Here is an 18,845-nt window from a genome sequence, read left to right as displayed (position 1 = left end):
GTGAGATCATGACCTGGGCTGAAAGTCTGACGCTTAACCGACTGAGCCACTGAGGTGCCCAACCATGTAATTTTCCATTGTATGAGTATTTGACTGTTTTCTGGTCAGTAGATAATTGGGTTTCCACACTTTCCTTTCTTATTCCTTTGTCAACAGTGCTGCTAAAAAACCCTTTTCTGTAGGCGTTTCCTGGTGCCCATAGGGAACAATGACTCCAGGGATGTGTCTTTCAAACTCTTTTGCCACAATGTCAAATGGATTTTACATTGTATTGCAGTTACACAGACTCCTGTGAATTTGCAACAAAAAATTTGCACAATACAGCCCTCACCTTTGGACCTGAAATTCGTTCTTTGGTTTTCTTCCCTATTCTCTTTCTTTAAAACAAATGTGAGTTTAAGACCTACGGACCCAGCCTTCACTCTGAAAAATAATCTGAATAAGAGCTTCTTAAGCTGTATCATGCAAAGGCAGATTCCACTCTGGGAGGTGAGAGGTGGGCCTGGACATCTGCGTTTCTAATGAGCCTCCATGTTGTGGCCCTGTTTGCTGGTGTGAGAGCCATACTTTAGGTAGCAGAGTTCTAGGCCTGTTTCCCAGACTTCTCTGGGGATAAGACTCACCTGGGCTGCTTCATCAAGATGCAGATTGTGTAGGTTCAATACAAGATCACCAAATCAGAATCTCTGAGGAAAGACCTAAGAAGCCTGATATTTTAAAAGTGTTTCAGAATGTTCTTATTATCAGAGAAGTTTTAAAGTGTTACTCTGGGACGTATACCTGAATCTGTAACTGCTAGGTTGCAGGGCATTCAAATATCTATCTTATGAGATGATACCAGGCATTCTGTAGCTGTCCCATGTCACATTCTCATTAGTGGTATGTGTGTAAACCTATATCTTGCCAACGGTTAGTATGACTAGACTTCTCAATTTCTGCTAATCTGCTTGGTATAAAATGGAACCTTGCTACAACCTTCAATAATTTGCTTTTCTCAGGTAAATATGAAGCTTGAACATATTTTAAACATTTTATTTCAAGTTTGTTTATTTATTTTGAGAGAGACAGAACACAGCACGAGTCAGGGGAGGGCAGAGAGAGAAAGGGAGACATAGGATCCCCAGCAGGGTTCATGCTGTCAGCCCAGAGACCTGTGTGGGGCTCGAACTCGTGAAACTGTGAGATCATGACCTGAGCCGAAACCAAGAGTCCAATGCTTAACCCACTGAGCCACCCAGGCGCCCCTGAAGCTTGAACATATTTTTATGTTAATGGTCTATTTTTTCCTCTTCTGTGAAACTCGTGTTCTTAGTTTCCACCCATTTTTCTTTTGAGTTACCACCTTTTTCTTGTGATCTCTGGACATTCTGTCTGTATCCTGGATATATGTCCTTTGTTAAATGGTTGCCAAGATCTTCTGCCCAGTGGCGTACCTTTTCACTTTTCTATGAAATGCCTATTTATATCTTTTGTCCTTGGTCTATTTGGTTGGTTTTCTTTTCTTTTTCTTTTTTTTTTTTTTTACAAGAATAAGATGATGTCTTAGCTTTTTTATGGTACAGCTTAATAAACATACGTTCTTGATTTTAATGTGGTGTAAACAGTTAAGCTTTTCATTGACACTTGGTGCTTTCTTGTTTCTTATTTTAAAAGCATCTCCTCACCCTGAGATCAGAAGGATAACCACCCACATACTTTAGCATACATTTTACATTCGGTTTTTCATCTTTAAGCTTTTAATTTCAGGAAGAATTGATTTTTGTGTGGTGTGGGGTGACGAATAGGAATCTCCTTTCATTATTTTTTTTTCTGATGTGGATACACAGGTTCCCCAGTACTAACTGTCCTTATTCCAGGAGTCAGAATAAGGATTTCCGCCTCTATCGAGACACCTGGGTGGCTAAGCCAGTTGAGCTTCCAACTCTTGATTTCAGCGCAATCTCACGGTTTGTGGGTTCGAGCCCCATGTCGGGATCTGCGCTGACAACACAGAGCTTGCTTGGGATCCCCCCCCCCACCCCGCCCCTATCCCTCTCCTCTCTCTCTCTCTCTCTCTCTCTCTCTTTTTCAGAATAAAACAAACATTAAACAACTTTTTCTACCTCTGTCCTATCAGCTGCCTTCTAGGCAGAATGCAGAATATTGCCTGTTCTTTCGGCAATACCTTAAATAACTTAAATAACTCTTGCCATCTAATTGGACAAGTTTCTCTACTCCGTTCTTGGTCAGGAGTGTTATGGCTCTTTGGGGGCCTTGGCTGTGTATTTGGTTTTGAATCAACTCATCAAGTTTCTCAAAACCCTAATTAGGTTTTGATCGGAATTGCATGGATTCCAGTGAGTATGTCAGGGAGAGCTGATACTTTTACAATGTTGAGTCTGCCTGTTCATGAACATGATCTAGCTCCGCGGTTATTTTGAGTCCCATGAATGCTTTTCAACAGAATTTTGGATTTTTATTATTCTCTTGGAAGATTTGTTCCTGAGTCACCTATATATTTTGGTCCTTTTGTGAATATTGTCTTTTGTAAAATTGGTGATTCAGTTTGTTATTAATATGTAGAAATACAAAGGGTTTTTTAATATTTATTTATTTTGGGGGAGAGCACAAGTGGGGAAGGAACAGAGAGAGGGAGACAGAGGATCTGAGGTGGACTCTGCCCTGAGAGGTTGCCAGCAGCGAGCCCAATGTGGGGCTCGAACTCATGAACCTCCAGATCATGACCTGAGCCGAAGTCGCACACTCAAGCAACTGAGCCACCCAGGTGCCCCTATGAAGGATTTTAACTCTAATTGTATATTTAGACACCTTGCTAAACATTTGCTGTTCATATAATTTGTAGATCTTATATGTGTGCTGACATTTATGTTGTGTATAACTTGAGTTTTGTTTTCTTCCCTTTCAAATTCTATTTTATTTTTATTATTAAAAGAGAGAATCTTAAGCAGGCTCCACGCTGTGCAGAGCGCAGGGTTTGATGCCATTGATGCAGGGCTCAATCCCACGACCCCCGAATCATGACCTGAGCCGAAATCAGGAGCCAGACATTCAACTGACTGAACTACCCAGGCATGCTCCCTTTCAAATTTTATACCTTTTATTTCTTTTTAAAAAAATTTTTTTTACATTTATTTTTGAGAGACAGAGTGAGACAAAGTGAGAGTGGGGGAGGGGCAGAGACAGAGGGAAACACAGGATCAGAAGCAGGCTCCAGGCTCTGAGCTGTCAGCACAGAGCCCAACACGGGGCTTGAACCCACAGACCATGAGATCATGACCTGAGCTGAAGTTGGACACTCAACTGACTGAGCCACCCAGACGCCCCTATACCTTTTATTTCTTACTACATTGGCTAGAACCTTCAGGAAAATATTCAGGAGACTCAGTGATAGCTTGCATCTTTGTGTGGTTCCTTTGTGTGTTACCATTCAGAACAATACTTGCTGATGCAGGCATGTGAAATTTCATTCTGTTCTTAATTTGCTAATTTTCCTTCTAGTGAGTGGACATTTTGACAAATACACTTCTCGGCATTTGTTAAAACTATCGTATGGTCTTTCTTCCTTAATTTGTTAATGTGATGAATTACATTTATAGACATTTTATGTTAAACCATCCTAATTAATCTAACTTGGTCATGCAGTATTATCATTTTTACTTATACGGTGGATTTGAATATTTTGTCCATAATTTACTCATTGATGCATGAATGAAATATGTTGCTCATACACATTATCCTTGTTTGGTTTTGTATTAAGATATCAAATGCTTCGTACACTCTAAGGCTATCTATCTTATGGCTGCGTAAGAATTTACAGTTCTTTTTATCTTTTTGATGAATGTTTTCTTCTTTTGATGAATTAAAACTTTTGTCATTATGTAATGATTCTCTGTGTCCCTTACTGCACCTATTCTGTGATTCTTATGGTCAGTATTTGCCAATCACCTTTTTTTTTTAATAGGATTGTACTTTCAGATTTCCATGTACAAGTGTCTTCGATTTATTCCTTCTAAACAACATATAGCGAGGTATTGATTTTACATTGACTGTAACTCTTTGGATGTTTTAATTGACAAGTTTCCATTTACATTTACTGTGATTTGTGATGTATCTGGACATGTTTCCACCAACAAGTAGAATTGCTCGTATAGGTATTTGACTTATTTGTTTTTCCTATGAATGTATGAGGTTTTTAAAAATTATTATTCTTTATAGTTGCAAAAGGTCACCTACTGCTATTTTTGTTGTGGTTGACTGTAGAAAATTTATCCTGCATACTTTAAAAAAGCCTATAATTAATAACTTAAACCCCCACGTTCCCAGTGATGTAAGGATCTTGTACTCTTCCGACGCTGAGCATTGCCTCTCTGTCTACACTACTCTTATTGTTAGTAGTTTAATTCCATGCTATTTTTAAAACCTCTCACATCAGACATTATTATTAGTTTACAAATACAAATTTAGATATTTTTCCTCATCTCATTTCTCCTAGCATCTCAGACTTTCCTTCAAACATCGTTTTTTTTCTTCCTGAAGTTTGTCCTTGAATGTAGGTTATTTGTAGTAAACTTACTCAGTTTTGATTCTTGGAAATCACCCTTTGACCTTTACTTATTGAAAGACAATTTTGCTAGATATACAGTTGTAAGTTGGCATGTTTTCTCTCAGCACTTTGGACATATTGTTCCCATTTATGGATGTGTTGAGAAACCTCCTGTCAACCTAATTGCTATTACTTTGTAAGTGATACGTCTTTTCTCTCCAGATATTTTTAAGATCTTCTCGTTGATTTTGGTGTCTGTAGTCAAACTACATGATGTCTAAGTGTGTACCTACTTTGTGCATGTTATACTTTCTTTATATTTTCATTGATGTCTTCTGTCAGTTCTGGAAATTTCTGACATTATATCTTCAGGTAGTGTGCCTCTCCTTCTATTGTCTCTGTTCTCCTCCCGGGGAGATTAGAAATGAGTCAGCCTCTCATATTCTGTTCTGCATCTCTCTTTTCTATTTTCTACTGCTTTCCTGTTTCTGGTTCTCTGTGCTGCACTCTGGATATTCTTCTCTGATATATCTTCTAGTTCATTAATTTTCTCTTAAGCTGTGTCCAATCTTGTTGTTTTATTCATCCTTTGAGTTTTTGTTGTATTTTAATCTTTTATTTCTAAAAGTTATATTTAGTTGTTTTCACAATCCAGCTGGTTGCTTTTCATGGTGGCATGCTTATTTTTGTGATTACATTTTTAAATTTGGAAGTGGTACTCCCATTTTATATTCTTCATCTACATCGACATCTGTTGTTTCCTGTTTCTGCTGACTCACTGTGGCAGTTTTCTGGGGAATTTTGGTGATCTCCACTAATGAGCTCATATTTGGCTGGTCTTTATCTTTGAAAACCGTATTGAGGAATGATTTTGTTCCGAGAACATTTGTGTTTTTGTCTCCTGGAATCCAAGTGGTAGTACTGACTATCGACTACTACTGTTGACTTGAGCTACTTCCAAGTATCTGAGATTAACCTGGAGCCCTCAGGTTTAGCTTCCCTATGCTGCCCCTGGCCCAAGGGTTATTCTTTAGATTGCAGAGAGGAGGTAGGCAGCTCTCATGTTATTTTATTGTCGACAGGGAACACGGTGTGAGGTGCCACTGAAGATACATTACATTCTTTGCAATTAAAAAAATATATATGCTGGATCTAGTTGTGTGGAAGTGAAAGAGTCCTTCATAGTAAATGATGTGCCATTTTGTTGTCATCAGAAAAATTAACAATTATTTTATGGATATATTATCCATCAGTTCATTAATTTATCTAGTTCTCTATGTGGTGAGTTTGAATTTTTTATTTTGCTTTGGGCAGATCCACATAATATGATGTGATGAATGGTTATTGGGAGAGACTCTTAACATAAACACGTGCCATGCAGAGTTGCTATCGCTGAAGGAAGATAGTTCTGTACATAATACATTTCCATTTCAAAGATTATATCCTATAAATGAGACAGCTCCTAAAATGGTCCCATAGTAGACTTTGCTTATTTACATTTTACTGGAACCAATACCAATAATTCAAGATCTCGCCTCAGGAATGGGCTTTAGCTTTTTAGCCTTGAAATAGAATCTCGCTGAGGGGAAAGGAACGTCTGAATGTTGTTTTACTTTTGGAGAGCAATTCGGCATTATCTAGTACACTTGAAGATGTACAAACTCTACAGGCCAAGAGTCCCACATTTTATGTTTACTCAAGGGAAATGGTGGCTAAGGAACATGTGTGCGAGGATGTTCCTTGTACGGTGCTTGTAACAGAGAAAAAGTAGACTCACCCTATCTGTTCTCAATGGAAGGACCTATAAGTAAGCTATGGCTTGTTTAATAGAATTCTATACACCAGTTAAAATTATAACTAGATTTATATTTTTAAACTTGGCTAACATTGAATGAATTTTCAAGCTGCAAAGAATGGCAGCATTTATGTAAAGTTGTAATCATCCCAGATATATGTAAGGAAAGTATAAAAACATGTCTGGGAATGAAACATAATAACCTTGGGATTGCTTGCAGGAAAGTGGCAAGAATTTATATCAGTAGTATTTTATTTCTTTCGTAAAAACTGATCTGAGGCAAAACACAAAAACACATTTGGTATTAGTAGGTGCGCAGGTGATTGTTTTACTTAGGACTTTTCAATGCTTTTCCAAGGTTTTATTACTTAAAATTTCAGCGACCTTAAATTAACGCCAATGAAAAGAATACTCATGCTTAACAGAATAACGTCTTTCAAGCATTGTGGGACTTCTGGCCTTATTCTGTGCAGTTAATCAATGCAGGCAGAATAAAATATGACAAAGGCTATTGCTATTGAGTGCCTTGTCAATGCATAAATTTCTTTTCTTCAGAAGTTGTCAACAGTAAATTGTTCACTGCCTCTTTTTTCCACCTGCCTTTCAACAAACTTTGCTTAAGAACGTTACACTAAAAAAAAATTGTTTAAAAAATATTACCCTGAAAGATTTGGTGAAATTATCCTCAAAGCATGCACGTTGGGTGATTAACCAAACACCTGAGATAGATAGATTATAGGTAGATAGTTTTTTTTGTTTTGTTTTGTTTTGTTTTTTTTTTTTTTTAGTGTGCAAACCAAACACTAAGCAAAGCATCTTCCCACTCTGCTCTTTCAAGTATCGCCTGACACCACTAGAGAATTCTCCCCCAGGCTGTAAGTGGTTGCTCCTAGTTAGAGTGTGTGTATGCAGCCTCGGGCTCCTTCCTGAGGGTCTCACCTTCGAGTAGTCACTTTGTCATGCAAGAATCCTTCACATTTTCCTTACAATGTGAATAGGAATTTCGGCTTTCTCCTGGGAGGGAAATGAAAACTATCAATAAAAGTGGTAGGTGGATAGTACATTTTCCAGCAACATGGGCCAGTCGATTACATACCTTTATCACTTAGGCCAAGTTCAAACCCACACTTGGAAAGCACATGGGACATTGTGAAGAATATGTCCGTCCTAGACCAAGGAAGGAAGGAGAATGTTTGATTATGTGCGACCTTAGCACTGCTATACTTCCATTCATTTGTTCAGTGAGCCTGTTTTTTCATCTCTTAAATCAGTATGATGTTTGAAATTTAGGGTTTTTTGTGTTTGGCAAGAAACTATTCTTTCTATGTAGCATTGTGTGAAATATTTCAGAAAAATAGACAATTTTCAAGTACATTTCTTGATTTTAATTATGATACAATCCAAAAACAATTCACATGATACCTGTGAAAAGTTTTATGGGGGAAAAGACTATTCATATGGTGACTTTTAACTTCTACAATTACATCTCAGATATATAGATGCCTGTAAGGTAGCATAAATTAAATTTAATAAATTTTATGAATTAAATTTTCAACTTCACTGACAAGGGACACTTTTTAAACTCTGGAAAACATTGACTGACTCAAAGACTATATTTATGTCACTTGAAAACAGTGCCGTGTGCCTGGAATCTTTGCTTCTGAGGAATATCGAGTGCTTGGGTAAGCCAATATAATATTAATTAAACAGGTATTTGCTCTGATTTAACTGGCTAGTAAAGAAAGCTGTTGCATTATTATTTTGTCTCCCTTTGTGTGACTGACAAGGCAGAAACACAGTAGCTGAAGGTGCCAAAGGGGACCTACCATGCCATTCCGGTTGTTACCGCTTTTATTGTAATAGACCTCTGGATAGTTCATGAAGAGGAAGAAAAGAGAAACCTGTTAGCGGGAGCATTGGTTGTAATCTATGTATTTGATTGTCAATGACAGGATCCTAAAATTACACCCAAATATCTCTCACAGGTTCTGAAATTGAGTTTCTGAAAAAGCACCGTAGTTGTAATAGAAGTAAAGAGCAGAGTTCCAGAGAAATGAGCTGTGAATTGAACCTGCAGTGGAAATTGATCCTCCCAGTCAGTTTCTGCCCTTATTCGTAGGAAAACAGGACTGAGTGTAGAAGGAGCCAGGATCACTGATTAAATAGGATGCTAAAGTGCCGGAGGCTAGTACTGGGCTTGCTGGTCCCCCAGGTCAGGACTGTGACTGTCAGACTTCTCTGCATGAAACCTGGCTGGAACTGGCAGAAAGAGAACAGAATGAAAAATGCTGCCGCCAGCCTGGGAAGCGGTAAGAACTCCCTGACTAAGCTTCAGGCATGACAGCCATTGCTCTCCTCAGGGAGGCTGTTCTAGTCTCTTATCGTGAGTCACTGGGCCCAGGTTGGGCCGCCTGGCCTCATGATTCACGCCAGTGGGGCCCGTCATGAGACCCATTCCAGTGTGGGCCAAGGGTGTGAGTGTGAAGAAGAACGGCCTTGGAAGTGACTCGCATCCCCAGTAGCACCTCCAGGATCATGAGGAAACAGAAGCAAATATCTGCCTAGTGGTCCTGTGAATATAATTAATTACCCTGTTATCTAACCCTAAGAGATTTATTTTGTGCACATATAATGGTAGTAATATATTCCAAGTGTTTTTGGCAGTGCTCACATTCTGCTCCTAGAAATGCAGTATGAGTTGTAATTAGCCGACTGAAATTACACATTTCTGGTTATGAAGTTGCCATTTACTGCCTACGGTGTGATATATTTCTACAACAATGCCCTTCAAAGTCTGCAGCGATCATCAGTATAACTCACTGGAGTAAATGTCCCCATGGAATGCCTCATTCACACTTAGCAGCGCGCTAATCGAAATGGTTCCAGCAGACGCGTTGAAGATAAAGGTTCTATAAAACACTAACTTAAGATGTAACCATTATACACCATTTCTGGATCAGAGCTTGATTTTCAGAATGGCAGAAGAAACGAAAAAAAAGCAATAAAATCAGGCCATTTGCTTAGCATGACTTGAAAGGATTGTCAGATTCCCTTAGTCCTTGTACTTATCCTGTCAACGTTACCCTCAAAAAAGAATGTCATCACAGGTAGTTGGCAACTCACAGCGTTCAGTTTATGTTACCAGCTCACATTTTCCCATCTCACTTAACTAATTCTTACCTTCTGGCCCTGGTGAGAGAAATGACAGCTCTCCATCTAAGGTGGACCTCGTTGCCTGCGTTGTGGTATTTTTTTCTAAGTTTACTTATTTATTTTGAGAGAGAAAGTGTGTGTGTGAGCAGGGTGGGCAGGAGGCAGAGAGGGAGAGAGAGGGGACGTCCCAGTCAGGCTCCACACCATCAATGCAGGAGATTTTGATCCCACAAACCACGAGATCATGACCTGAGCCAAGATCAAGAGTTGGGCACTCAACTGACTGAGCTACCCAGGAGCCTCTGCATCATGGTATTGATTCAATTTCTCTCTTAAGTTTTCCACTAGTGGAGAAGTCAGGGGATGGCTGGAATGGAGCGATAAAGTGACATTCATCCCTGCCCCCTGTTGATATGATGTGCCCCTGCCATTTTGGCGTGGACATATTAGGAGACACAACAGCATTATACTCGAGGCAAAGGCCCAAGAGAACATAAATGGTGATATCTTGTTTGTAACAGCTTCTGTAAGATAGTGTTGTTCTAGTGGTGAACCAGAATCTTGAAGATTCAAGCCAATGAGCACACGCCTCTTTGCATCTAAGGTTTAGACCTCAAACAGCCTCTGTCTCTAGTCTGCTAGTTACCCCTTTTGACAGTAGCAACTCTGGAACCTTGGCCACAGATGTGGTTGTTTTGTGCTAGGCTTAGCTGTTTTCTTTGACAAATTTATGGGAAGTTTGAGACATGATTTTACCATGATGGAATTTTTAGAGGTATTAACAGAGGGGAAGCCAGCATGCATTTCAAGAAAACTTGACCAGTAAGTAGACTGAACCCTTGGCTTTTTTATTCCTGGAACTTAGTCCACGCCTGTATTTTCTTGACTAAGAACTTGGTCCATGTGTGTATTTTCTTGACTAAGAAATGATGCAGGCCTGTTTATGTAATAGAAAGTAGTTTTTTTTTTTATGGAAATTAAGTTAGAACTGCATTGTTTAAACTAATATCTGAAACATTTAGTCATTTTATTAGTAAGTAGAATTGATGAAAACCTTGGGAAAATGCTTTAGAACAGTTCTCTTGGATACCTGTGATTAATAAGGAAAGGGGCAAAGAGATGTTTGTTAATCTGTTTATGTATAAGGGATCTGGAGCATATTAAAAGTTTTGTAAACATTCAACTAACAAAGCATTATATAAAATTAGACATTTCCTTTACGTTGCAAAACGTCATGAGACTGGAAAAAACTGTCAATGTTATTTACAAATAACTTATTTATGATATTTCCCCTAATACTAGCAATTTAAATATAAGACATTGATTTAGTAGTAAGGTGCATTCCATGAGGATGCCACTCAGGATTCTCTGGGGGAGTTTTTGTCTCACTCGTCCTTGGTTCCTAGAATTACTATAGGACAGAGTAGCACGATGATCATTATTAACCTCATTTTATGGTTTGAGCAGATATCTGGCTGATAAATCCCATCTTGCACATATAAAACCAAGGTATTATTTCTGTTGAAGTGTTTTCATTTGTTGGAGGTCACCGGAAAGGAAGTAGTTAGTAGTTCTAGGTTCTCCCTACGTCCTAAGTGATGGAGAAAACAAGGAATTTATGCACAAACGGAAATCAAGAAATGAACTTCAATGTTAGTCCAGACAAATCTCCAATAACCACAAAGTATAGATAGAGTTTTCTGGCAAAGCTGAAATGGGGAACATGGCGTAGACCCCTCTTCTATGGAATTAGAAAGAGAAGAGGAAAGAATCTTCACAAGCACTTTTGTTCAAAGATTAAATGCATGCGATCTTTATTATATTTTACAGTCTGTGGTCATGTTTTAGGTGGGTTTGGGGATATCTTGAACATTCTAATTTAAATCTAATAATTTCTTTATTTTGGTAGATACTCTGCAGTGGAGAGTTAAAGGAACACGGTTCGTTGTCAGACATATATGAATTCAAGAGCCATAGTGAAACCTTGAACCAAGTTCTTGGACCCACCTTGGCTGCAATTTTTTTCATCTGTATATTGGGAAGAATAGCACTTGATTCACAGGATTGCTTTGAGGAATAGAGACTGTATAGAAAGCAAGTCACACAGAATAAGTGCACATACAGTAAATAGCTATTATTTCTCAAGTTTTCATGCTGATTTTCCCTTACCAATCATGGATCTCTTTACATTCATGTGTGATGACCACAATTCAGGAAAACAAAAAGTCAGAATATGTGGAGTAAGTATATTTATGGATAGTCCAAAACAGAGAATTTTAGATGAGCAAATCCACGAAAGGTAAACTGCTTAGAAAAGTGTATAGCAAATAGTAAGTGCTCAATAAATGTTATGTATCTTTTTTACATGTATTCATTTTATTGAGAGACAGAGGGAGAACACAAGCAGGGGAGGGAGGGGCAGAGAGAGAGAGAGAGGGAGACACAGAATCTGAAGCAGGCTCCAGGTTCTGAGCTGCCAGCACAGAGCCCAACACAGGGCTTGAACCTACAAACCATGAGCTCATGACCTGAGCCAAAGTCGGATGCTTAATGGAATGAGCCACCCAGGGACCCCATGTTTATTTTTAAAGTTTGTTTTTTTGAGAGAGAGAGAGAGAGAGAGAGAGCATGAGCAGGGGAGGGGCAGAGAGGGAAGGAGAGAGAGAATCCCAAGCTAACAGCAAGGAGCCTGACATGGGGCTTGATCTCTCGAACCGTAAGAAATCAAGAGTTAGATGTTTAACCATCTGAGCCACCCAGGCACCCCAAATATTATGTATTTAGTACTGTGGTTTTCATCATCATCTCATGAACAAGTTAAAGCTTTCTCTGTATATATTCTTTCTTTTAAAACTTTTAAAATACTTATATAGTCCCTGCAAATCATTTAGATTTCTAAGTTTGAAACTCTGTATCTGGAGCTTGGGCTCAGCAGTAATATGAAGACATTGTCAGGGATAGGAAAGAACTACTTGTAGAGTAATTGCATGAAATTCTATGCAAATCAAAACGCAGAAAAGGCCTGGAGTCCTGTTCTGAGGTTTATGCTCTCTAATCGTTAGGTTATTTCATGCTGAATTCTCAAGCTTTTTCTCTTATGTTTTCCAATTACATAATTGTAAATTAATTTTAAAAGATAAAACATATTTGTCAATTCACATTGAGATTGGTTTCATGTGTCAGAGCCTCAGAGGAGAAGAGCCTTAAAGAAAAGCACTGTATTTCCCTCTAATGAAAATTTTGGAAGTTGTCAGTTCAGGGATAGAATGGTGACTCAGTGATTATTAGAAACTCTGGGTCCTTCATCATTGCTTTGAATGGTTAATGTTTATGTGCCTCATGGCCCATCCTGTTGGCATGAGCGAAAAACATCATATCCTCAATCCAGCAAACAGGAAGGAAGAAGGAGAAAAGATGGTGAGCTCCTTTTAAGGACACCTCCCAGAAACCGTTCTTGATCTCATCTTGTATGCCAGTCACCAGAATTTAGACACAGAGCCACACCTCACAGCAGAAGCCACTGAAGATTCTGCTCTTTATTCTGGGTGGCTTTATGCCCAGTTACGATTTAGGGATTTCGTTATCATGGAAGAGACCAGATATTCGGGACAACTAAGACTCTGTGTGACATCTGGGCTTCACTGACCTCTTACAATTCATTTCTCTTCTGTTTTCTTGTTCCTCCTTTTCTTTTATGTATTAGATCCCATGCGTGGCCCAAGAAAACTGGAAGTGGTGGAAGTCAAGTCTCGACAAATCACCATCCGCTGGGAGCCATTCGGATATAATGTAACTCGCTGCCATAGCTATAATCTCACGGTCCACTACTGTTACCAAGTGGGAGGGCAGGAGCAAGTGCGAGAAGAAGTAAGCTGGGACACAGATAATTCACACCCTCAACATACGATCACTAACCTCTCACCATACACCAACGTCAGTGTGAAACTCATCCTCATGAATCCCGAGGGACGGAAAGAAAGTCAAGAACTCATAGTACAGACAGATGAAGACTGTAAGTACTTTTAAATGATATGTTTACATGAAATACATATCCTTTCAAAGAAACAGCCCGTTACTTCTTTTAGGTTGAGATCTCTGTAATGAAAGTGAAGGAATGAGTTACTGTGTTGAAAAATATAAATGTGTATCTGTGCCTCTGAATTTAAGCACCGATGTAAAAGGGTAAAGGAGTAAAGATACAGAAGTTTATTTTAATTCTTTATGCATCGTACAGTTGCCTTTCTATATGTAATTATCCTACATTGCTCTAAATAGTTCTTCATTCAAATTTTATTATCACGCTAGACTTAAGAGTTGTTGTTTGGGTAGGAGATTATATGAAATGCTTATTTAAATATATTTACATGGCATTCTGAAACATATTTCATAGTTCAGATAAAAATTCACAAAATAGAGGCTGCCCTTGCTTTTCAGCACAGTGCTGAGAAATTACCTCATTAGGTTGCTGGCCATGGAATAGATGATACTTTCCCATAGGACCAATACTATAATTGGATATTACCTCAATAAACAAAGATTTAACAAATAGGCAGTGCATGTCACTAGCAACTCATCAAAGAAAGCAAATACAGAGTTGCAGTAAACCTCTAAAATAATTTAACATAGTAAAATTATCCATTGAATCCCAGAGCATGGACACAAATGAGCTTTTACATTGATTATACAGGGGACCCTCGCGCACAATAACATGTACATATGGCACATAAAATATGGTGGTAGCATATCATATATTTGGCCTAAAATTTCTTTGCCAGGCATCAGCATAAGATGGCAAGGAACTTGAGAAGCCCATTAAGTGAATACACTTACTTATTCCTGGGCAAAAGATATTTCACTTTTTTCCTTTTTCTTCATGCAACTGATTATGCAGTGATCCTTGATCACCGATTATGGGAACTGGCCAGAGTAAATGATGAGCTCATCCCACAGATTTCTCTTTTCTTTTCTGTAGCCCCATCCAAGCCCTGCCTGTGCTGGTTGCTTTCAAATAGTTGTCTCACTGCAGTTATTTTTGTCAGGAATATTAGCTTCCTTCAGGTCACCCAATCAGGGCTGAGACTTGGGGCCCCGTCTCTGTTTCTCCGAGTTCTTGGCCATCTTCCAGAAAAGTGGAATAAGATGTCAACATTATCAGTTGGCCACCTCTGACCCCCACCTCCATATTTCTATGCTTAGTTTGGTTCTAACTCCTGTTGTTTCTACTTCCAAAATACTAACTTGTTCTTTTCTCTCAATTTCCACTACCTATATCCGGATCCTCGTTATTGCATGCTGAAATTTCTTTTCTTTTTTAATTTTTTTTTAATGTTTTTGTTTTATTTTTGAGACAGAGAGAGACAGAGCATGATCAGGGGAGGGGCAGAGAGAGAGGGAGACCCAGATTCCAAAGCAGGCTCCAGGCTCTGAGCTGTCAGCACAGAACCCAATATGGGGCTCGAACCCACGAGCTGTGAGATCATGACCTGAGCAGAAGTCAGACACTTAACTGACTGAACCACCCAGGGGCCCCTAATTTTTTTTTTAATGTTTATTTATTATTGAGAGACAGAGCGTGAGCAGGGGAGGGGCAGAGAGAGAGGGAGGCACAGAATCTAAAGCAGGTTCCAGGCTCTGAGCTGTCAGCACAGAGCCCGACGTGGGGCTTGAACTCATGGACTGTGAGATCATGACCTGAGCTGAAGTCGGAGGCTTAACCGACTGAGCCACCCAGGCGCCCCTACATGCTGAAATTTCTAACCTTCCTTGGTGGTTCCAGCTTTTGCCCATTCTAATGTTGCCTACTCAGCCACAAAACATGTTTAAAATACTCCTGCATCTCTGTTATTTCTCCTCCTTCGTTTCTGATTTTATTTAGTTGAGTCCTCTCTCTTTGACATCAGCTGTGGAGACATTTTTCTAGGTATGTCTCCTCTGGCAAGGTAAAAGAAAAGGAAAATTGAACTGTTGGGACTGCATCAAAATAAACAGCTTTTGCATAGCAAAGGAAATAATCAAAACATCAAAAAGGCAACCTACTGAATGGGAGAAGATATTTGCAGATGATATAGCTGACAGAGGTTAATATCAAACATATACAAAGAACATATACAATTCAGTGCCAGGAAAACAAATAATCCAATATAAAAACAGGCAAAAGACCTGAAGAGACATTTTTCCAAAGAAGACACACAGATGGCCAATAGACACATGAAGAGATGCTCAACATCACTCATCATCAGAGAAATGCAAGTTAAAACCACAATGAGATGTCACCTTATACCTGTCAAAATGACTAAAATCAAAAACACAAGAAATAACAAGTGTTGGTAAGGATGTGGAGAAAAAGGAACTCTGTGCGCTGTTGGTGGGAACATATACCGGTACAGCCACTGTGGAAAACATTATGGGGTTTCCTCAAGAAATTAAAAATAGAATTAACATATGATCCAGTAAATCTACTACTGAGTATTAATCCAAAAAATTGAAAACACATATTTGCCTTGATACCACGAGAAGACTGATGATGATGTCATAATAAACACTTTCAAGGTCAAGAGGAAGAGACTAAGTAGAGTTTTCACTGGCATGGCCCATTTTACTTCAGCTTCTGATTGATGAATATTACCATCTTAAATTCTGGACTCTGAATTTTCTTAGAACCTATCAGTGTTATAACTTCTTAAATGTGTTGGTTTTCTTTATTTCTGCATAGTTTCACATCAGTTCCTTCAACCTGAGATAAACAATTATTTTCATATTTATGTATTATTTAGAGTTTGGATGGTAGAGGTGAACTTAGTCCAACTTCCTCATTTTAGACATGAGGAAACTGAGGCCCAAAGAGGTTCAGTGAATTGTCCAAAATTGTACACTTTAATTACTGAAAAGTCTTGGGGTGCCTGGGTGGCTCAGTCGGTTAAGTGTCTAACTTTTGATTTTGGCTCAGGTCGGGATCCCAGAGTTATGAGATTGAGTCCCACATTGGGCTCTGTGCTGGATGTGGAATCTGCTTGAGATTCTCTCTCTCCCTCTTCCTCTGCCCCTCCTCCCTCAAAAATAATACATAAATAAATAATTACTGAAAAGTCTTAAATCATAACCCAGTCCTCACGTCTGAATCTGAATCTGTATCTTTTTTTTTCTGCCAAGCTATACTTAGCTGTGTTTAAAATAACTATAAAATCTTACATCTACCTCAGTAGCCCCTCAACTAAAAAAAATGTGTACTACCTATGAGTCCTTTTGAAATTCTAGGCAGCCTTTCCAACCTTGGACATCTTACCAACCCTTAAAGGTCTATTCATATCCTCCCACAATCTAAAACATTCTCTAACCCCCTTTTTAAACTGTATTGAGATGTTTATCCATTCATGAGTTGATGAACATTTGGGTTGTTTCCACTTGAGCTATTATGAAAATGCTATTAATATTTATATATTAATATTCATGATTTTATTTTAATATTCATGTATAATTTTTTGAGTAATATATGTTTTCAGTTCTCTTGAGTATGTACCTAGGAGTGGAATTCACACAGTACATTTATCTGTGTGTATCTGTTTGAAGAGCTGCTAGGTTGTTTTCAAAGGAGCTGTATGATTTTATATTCCCTTCAACATGAGGGTTTCAGTTTCTTCACATTCTCAGCAATGTTTATTATTTGCCTTTGGATTATCCCATTTTAATGGTGTGAAATACTATGTCATTGTGGTTTTGATCTGCATTTTCTGGCTGGCTACTGATGTTGAGCATCTTTTCATGTGCTTATTGGCCAGTTGTGTATCTTTTTTGGCAAAGTATACAGACCCTTTGCCCATTTTTAAATGGATTATTTGTTTTCTTACTGGGTTTTAATAGTTCTTTATGTATTTAAGATACAAGTCTCTTGCCAGATAAATGATTTGCAAAAATTTTCTCCTATTCAGTGTGTTGCCTTTTCACTTTCTTGATAATGCCACTGGAAGCACAAAGGCTTTCATTCTGATGATGTACTTTATCTACTTTTCTTGTGTATGTGTGCTTTTGGTGTCATGTCCAAGAAACTGTGGCCTAATCCAAGGTCATGAATATTGACACCTGTGTTTCGTTCTAAGCGTTTTTTAGTTTTAGCTCATACATTTATCTCTTTAATCTATTTTGATGTAAACTTTATATATGGTGTGAGGTAAGAATCCAACTTCATTTTTTTGCATACGGATATCCAGTTGTCCCAGCACCATTTGTTGAAAAGGTTATTATCTCCCAATTAAATTTTCCTGGCACCCTTCATGAATACCACCTGACTGCAAATGTAGAGATTTGTTGTTGTATTCTCAATTCTCTTCCACTAATCTGTACGCTTATCTTTATGTCAGTACCACACTGTCATGATATAATAGCTTTGTAATAAGTTTTGAGAAGTGTGAGGCCTCTCCTACCACTCTTTGATTACTCACACTGTCACCAAAAAAATTTGATCATGCACCTTCAAATATATGTAGGAATACTACAGGTATACTAGTTTTTAAATAGGATAAACACACCAATACACTAAATTATATATAATATAAAGCATATGTGCAAAAAAGGAATTTAAATGAAGAGGAGATAAATAATATTTTTAAGCAATATTAAATGTTATTTTATAGAAAATTGGCAGGTAAATTTCCACCTTCCCTTATGCCCATTAGATTTTTTTTTTTTTTTGAAAACTAGTTAGTTCAGGTTTTTAAAAAAGTCACACCTGGGGCGCCTGGGTGGCGCAGTTGGTTAAGCGTCCGACTTCAGCCAGGTCACGATCTCACGGTCCGTGAGTTCGAGCCCCGCGTCAGGCTCTGGGCTGATGGCTCAGAGCCTGGAGCCTGTTTCCGATTCTGTGTCTCCCTCTCTCTCTGCCCCTCCCCCATTCATGCTCTGTCTCTCTCTGTCCCAAAAAATAAATAAATGTTGAAAAAAAATGTTTTTTAAAATAAAAAATAAAAATAAAAAAAAATAAAATAAAAAAGTCACACCAAAGGGGCACCTGGATGGCTTAGTTGGTTAAGTGTCCTGCTCTTGATTTCAACTCGGTCATCATCTCACAGTTTGTGATATTGAATCTCATATTGGGCTCTGTGCTGACAGTGTGGAGCCTGCTTGGTATTCTCCCCCTCTCTCTCTGTCCCTTCTCCTCTCTCTCTCTCTCTCTCTCTCTCTCTCTCTCTGTCTGTCTCAAAATAAATAAACATTTTTTACAATGGCATCAAAATTCCCAGTTTTTGTAATCATTAATACATAAAATATTTTTAAAAAATATTTATTACATATTATTTCATCTATATCACATCATTTTAAAACATGTATTTTGTGCATATGTAACACATTAAAGATCAGTAC

At 38.4% G+C, this 18,845-nt stretch overlaps 1 protein-coding gene across 6 annotated transcripts in view; it reads left to right on the top strand.

Moving 5' to 3' along the window:
• PTPRM (protein tyrosine phosphatase receptor type M) overlaps positions 1 to 18,845 on the top strand; it is a 787,775-nt gene that overhangs the window by 463,806 nt on the left and 305,124 nt on the right. For all 6 annotated transcript variants that reach the window (XM_027068512.2, XM_027068514.2, XM_053205687.1 and 3 more), the window contains one exon: positions 13,195 to 13,503. In XM_027068512.2, coding sequence (XP_026924313.1) covers positions 13,195 to 13,503 — 309 coding nt within the window. The remainder of the gene's footprint in view (positions 1 to 13,194; positions 13,504 to 18,845) is intronic.

The sequence above is a fragment of the Acinonyx jubatus genome, chromosome D3, assembly GCF_027475565.1.
Source record: "Acinonyx jubatus isolate Ajub_Pintada_27869175 chromosome D3, VMU_Ajub_asm_v1.0, whole genome shotgun sequence".
Lineage (NCBI taxonomy): Eukaryota > Metazoa > Chordata > Mammalia > Carnivora > Felidae > Acinonyx > Acinonyx jubatus.
Note: the sequence above shows the minus strand (reverse complement) of the source record. Positions and strands in the feature narration are given on the sequence as shown.